General features: G+C 40.2%; 1 protein-coding gene across 1 annotated transcript; it reads left to right on the top strand.

The window, feature by feature from the left end:
- Nucleotides 1-240: 240 nt before the first annotated feature.
- Nucleotides 241-1,179, top strand: LOC120383763 (olfactory receptor 5V1-like). The gene has a single exon (XM_039501993.1). The coding sequence runs from the start codon at nucleotides 241-243 to the stop codon at nucleotides 1,177-1,179; it is 939 nt and encodes a 312-aa protein (XP_039357927.1).
- Nucleotides 1,180-5,936: the final 4,757 nt, after the last annotated feature.

Below are 5,936 nucleotides of genomic sequence, written 5' to 3' on the forward strand. Positions count from 1 at the left end.
ACAATAGGGCTCTCTTTCTATTCATCCAAGTGAAGAGATGATCTCTATATGCCATTTCAATTCACTGTTATGATACAACTTTATTTTATTTTATTTAAAATACACGTTGAGCAGCCTGTAATAGGGCTCTCTTTACATTCATGCTACAGAGAGATTAACTTCACATGCATTTTACTTTTATTAAAACTGTTCATTTCATTTGTTTTCTCTCGTCTTCCAGATCACAGTTTTCCTGAATAAATGCCAATGAAAAATCAAACCACAGTGACAGAATTTATTCTCCTGGGACTTTCCAGTGACCCACAGATGCAGATTTTCCTCTTCTCGGTGTTTTTAGTTATTTACTTAATCACTCTGGGTGCTAATATAGTGATCATGCTGGTGATAAGAGCTGATTCTCACCTTCACACCCCTATGTACTTCTTTCTTTTCCATTTATCCTTTGTTGATATCTGCTATTCTTCAGTCACAGTGCCTTACATGTTGAGGAATTTCCTAGCAGAGCACAAAACTATTTCTGTCAATGGCTGCATTGCTCAGATGTTCTTTATCCTCCTCTCAGGTACAGCTGAAAGTTCCATTCTCTCAGCCATGGCTTATGACCGCTATGCTGCCATTTGTGACCCATTGCGTTACATGCAGAGAATGAGCAAAAGGATCTGTGTTCAGCTGGTGAGTGGGGCATGGACCACAGCCTTCTTTTATGCCCTTCTTAACACTGTTTTTACTCTCAAGTTGCATTTCTGCGGCTCCAATCAAATCCATCATTTCATCTGTGAGCTCCCTCCTCTGTTACAACGGGCCTGCACTGACACCTTCACCAATCAAGTGGTGCTTCTTACTTCTTTTGTGATATTTGGGTCAAGCTCCTTCCTCCTCATGCTGATCTCCTACATTTACATCATCTCCACCATCCTGAGGATACGCTCTGCAGAGGGCAGGCGTAAAGCCTTCTCCACCTGCAGCTCCCACCTGATTGTGGTTGGCTTGTTGTATTTCACAGCTTTTTTCCAGTACACAAAATCCAGCTCAGTCTCTTCTGTGGTGCTGGATGAAATATTCTCCATCCAGTACAGTGTCTTGACCCCCATGTTAAACCCCATCGTCTACAGCCTGAAAAGCAAGGAGGTGAAAACAGCTCTAAGGAAAATGTTGGGGAAATTAAAGTTTCTCAAGTAATGTTGATGATCTTAAATAAATTAAATTACATATTTTTACATCAGAGAGCATAGAACTGTGAATAACTGGTGTTTGGGAAACTCTCAGCTCAGGTAACTGAGACAAACTGGGACAAAACCTCAGTTGGTCTAAATGAGTGTGGCTCCACTGAAGTCTGCGGGCCAGATTCCCATTTGTACAAGAGTCACTGGAGCATGGGGGACTGGATCTTGGGTTTCCTAAATCCAGAGTGAGTGCTCTGATCACCTGGCTGTAGAGTCACTCACACATTTCCTCTATCTCCATAGCTCTTTAATCTATGGCTAATTTATGCCATCTGAGATTCTGGCTAATTCTATAAAAACATAATCTCTCTTGATCTAGTAATCTCCGTTATTTTGATTTTTTTGACTAATTTATTGAAACTCCATTTATTATCTCTTATTGAAGTCTATACTACTAAAATCTCAAGGATTTTCAATAGTAATTAATAAGGATAACATAATAAACATTGGAGCCAATGGGTTTACTCCCCAGGGAATTTAGGCTTGAACAGGAGAGTTAGAGAGAGGCCCAAATAAGCGTATCCCGGTGGTTAGGGCATCCACATGGGTGGGGAGAGATTCCCTTTTTAAATCCTGTCTCTTTATAGGCACTTCAAGTGGGGCTGTCATATTCCAGGTGACTACCCTGACCTTTGGCATAAAAGTTATGAGTGGTCTCCTCCTTCTAATTCCTTCTTCTTCCTCCTCAAGCTGCATCTTCATATAAGAAAGAAACAAAAACCCTTAGGTGGGCTTAGAGGGTTCCTAGCTGAGAATGACAATCAAAAGGATTTGTCTCCCTCACAGTCATATAGAGACTGAACTCTTTGACAGCTGCAGGGCTTATAACACACCCCACTCCTCAGCATCTCCCATTGACTAGGGAACCACCTATTATCATGTTAGAACATAAGAACAAATGAAAGACCATCCCAGGTCAGACCAACAGTCCATCAAGCGCAGTATCATGTTTCTGCCCATGGCCAGTGCCAGATTCTTCAAAGAATATGAACAGAACAGACACTTATTCAGTGATGCATCTCCTGTCACCCAGTCCCAGCTTCGGGTTTAGGAACACACAGAACATGTGGTTGCCTCTCTGACTTTCTGGACTAATCGCCATTGATGACCTATCTTCCATGAACTTATCTAATTGTTTTTAAAAACTGTCTCCAGCTCAAGAAAAAGCGAACAAGAGATGTTAAAATGAAAGCCTGATTTCATATTTTACAATTCAAATGCATTTTTACTTCTTGTCTTTAATAAAAGTTTATAAGTAGAGATTTTTAATGGTGTGTTTGCCAAGGTACTAAGCAGACTGACGTCTCTGCAAAGCGAACTCTGAACCTTGTTTAAAACTGTTTAATGTGGGACAGTGACTGAGTTATGTGGCTTAATCCCTGAAACATGATGTTTAATATCCCTTCAAAATAGATTGTCATAATTAATTATAATACCCCTGAATATTTGTCTTATCCAAACCTTATCTGCAAGATATTAATTAGGCCTGCACTTTCACTGGGCTCTGAATTCTGGACATTGAGGAAGAGACAGGAGCAGATCTTGAATACAATGGAAATGAAAATGTAAAGATGGATACTTGGAGTTACATGGATGGACCTTGCTTGGAACTAAGAGGTAGGGAAAATATTATAGTTATAGAAAGTCTGAGGGAATCAAGGCATAGATGGTTTGGCCATGTGAAAGAAAATTGGAAGAATATATAGGAAACAGGGAGTGAAACTTAGAAGTGGAGGGAAAGAGAAGGGTTGGCAGACCCAGAACTAGATGGATGGGTGTCATACTAAAGAACATGATTAGCTGTAGAGTTTCCAAAGAATCGCATTCAAGACAGACTGGAACCGGGAAGAAGGATGTGATGAACCAACCCCATATAGATAGGAGTAAGGTTAGAAGAAGATTCCAGTTAAGTAAATGCATCAAGATGTTCAGACACTATATTACAAGAGTGCAATATAGAGTGCATGCGTGCAAAACACTATATTGCAGCTATAACAAGATCCTTGAACAAATGTTATTGAATTGAGTTTCACATCCTTGGACTTCATTGCTTTAAAATGCAAATGTTTATGTACTTCTGTAGGATTGCACAACACTTCTTTAGGAGGAAGACATGAATAATGCAATTGCTGGGAGATATTGGGGACTTCAAAGGGCTTTCTGGGCGAATAATAGATTTTTCATTTCACTGGCAATTTTGAAGTGGATTTTCAAGGAAATTCTTCAGGGTGGACCCACCTAAAATCCATTCTTCTTAAGCTACACTTTGAGCAGATACCCACTGTTTGTCTTATTACACTGCTCTACAGCCAAAATGCTTCTGAAATAAATGTAGTCTAACTTTACTAATTCTGGGTCACTGAGAACGAAAATGATGCTTAAAATTGTTGATTGGTTCTAGTTTTCAAGATATGCTATTGGGTCAGTATAAATGACCCTTGACTTGGGAATAGCGAAGGATAAGTGAATTATAAAGGGAAGGGATCTCAATTTAAACCAGAAATGACTAAAATACATCTTTGAATGGATCTATGAATAAATCTATGACTGGATTTGGACAGTACTTGCTTTTTAGGCAAAACAATTAATGATTCAATCTGAAGCTGGTATTGCGTCATACATGATATGAATTGCATCATGCTATTCCTAGAAGTCATGGATGATGCAATCATAACGAAGCTTACATCACTGTGCTGAACAAATTGCCCTATATCAGCTCTTGAAATCATACAGTGTCGTGCTCTCTTATTTGTCAATGTTTGATTTTGCAAAGGGACACATTTCTGTTTCGCCAAAGTGAGCAGAGATGCCTCGTACTTGTGTGAACCGTGCAGATAACTTCTGCTATGTTTGTGGTGAAGTAACTTTTGCATCACAAAAGCGCAGTATAACCACTATGGTTAAGAAAGCCTGTCACCTTTATATTGGCTGCAAAATTGGAGATCAGGACAAGAGGCGGGCCCCACACATATGCTGCAACACTTGTGCAACAAATCTTCGCCAGTGGTTGAACAGGAAAAGGAAATCTATGCCTTTTGCAGTGCCAATGATTTGGAGAGAGCCAACAGATCATACCAGCAATTGTTACTTCTGCATGGTGCCTCCAGTTGGGAAAGGTGTGTCAAAGAAGAAAAAGTGGACTGTGCATTATCCAAACATTCCATCAGCTATACACCTAGTACCCCACGGAGAAGGACTGCCAGTTCCTGATGCACCAGAATCGTTCTCACTTGAGTCAGACGAGGAAGAGGAAGAGGATGAAACTTCTGGTCCTGAACCATCAATGTCACAGGACCCACATTTTCTCCCATCCTCCTCTTCTGAACCACACATCATAACACAAGGTGAACTGAATGACCTTGTCAGGGATTTGGAACTACCCAAGAGTAAGGCAGAGCTGTTGGGCTCCAGACTACAGCAGTGGAATCTCCTGGCAGGTGATGTTAGGGTTTCCATGTTCCGTGACCGTCAAAAGGATCTTGTCCCATTCTTCTTCATGGAAGGTGATCTTGTAGCCTGCAACAACATCGATGGTGTGATGGCAGCCCTCAATATCATTCACGATCCAGATGAGTGGAGACTGTTCATTGATTCAAAGACGAGTCTTAAAGCTGGTTTACTGCATAATGGCAATGTTTTGCCATCAATTCCAGTTGGTCATGCAGTCCATATGAAGGAAACCTATGACAACATGAAACAACTTTTGAGGTGCATAAACTATGACCAACATCAGTGGCAGCTTTGTGGCGATTTGAAGGTTGTTGCTCTCTTGCTTGGTCTGCAGACTGGATACACAAAGTACTGCTGTTTTCTCTGCGAATGGGATAGTCATGCAAGAGATTCCCACTACATCAAGAAAGACTGGCCACTCCAACAGTCATTGGAGCCTGGGAGAAAAAGTGTTCAGCATCCACCACTTGTTGAATCAAGGAAGATTTTGTTACCACCCTTACACATCAAGCTGGGTCTAATGAAGAACTTTGTCAAGGCCATTGACAAAACACAAGCAGCTTTCAAGTACCTCCATGGAAAATTTCCAAAGTTAAGTGAAGCTAAGATAAAGGAAGGTGTCTTTGTTGGTCCTCAGATTCGTGAACTTCTTCGAGATGATGCATTTGACCATGCACTGCGTGGCAAGGAAAAGACGGCATGGAAAGCCTTCCAGTTAGTGGCAATAAATTTTCACGGAAACAACAAGGCAGACAACTACAGGTTGTTGGTGGAAAACCTCCTCAAGGTATACAAAAGCCTTGGTTGCAACATGTCACTAAAGATACATTTTTTGCACTCTCATCTAGATTTTTTTCCAACGAACTGTGGAGCAGTGAGCGACGAGCACGGCGAGGATTTCACCAGGACATTGCAGCAATGGAGAAACGCTATCAGGGCAAATGGAGCCCATTAATGCTTGCAGACTATTGCTGGACAGTGACAAGAGATGTTCCATTTAATGAATACAAGAGACAAGCGAAGAAGCTCCGAGTAGACACTGAATAGGACTAAACCATGTACATAATAGTTTTTTTTTTTGATTCATATAATAATTTTTTTATATATAACCTTTGCTGATTTTTTTTTAGTGTTATATAAAAGGACCCGGTGAAATATTATCATGTAAAAAAACCATAAACATATGAAAAGATCTAGGCTTACATTTATTATTTAAAACTCTACTATATACATAATATACAAAGAAAAAATCAAAAATAATTT

Source organism: Mauremys reevesii, linkage group 15 (assembly GCF_016161935.1).
Source record: "Mauremys reevesii isolate NIE-2019 linkage group 15, ASM1616193v1, whole genome shotgun sequence".
NCBI classification, from domain to species: Eukaryota; Metazoa; Chordata; order Testudines; family Geoemydidae; genus Mauremys; species Mauremys reevesii.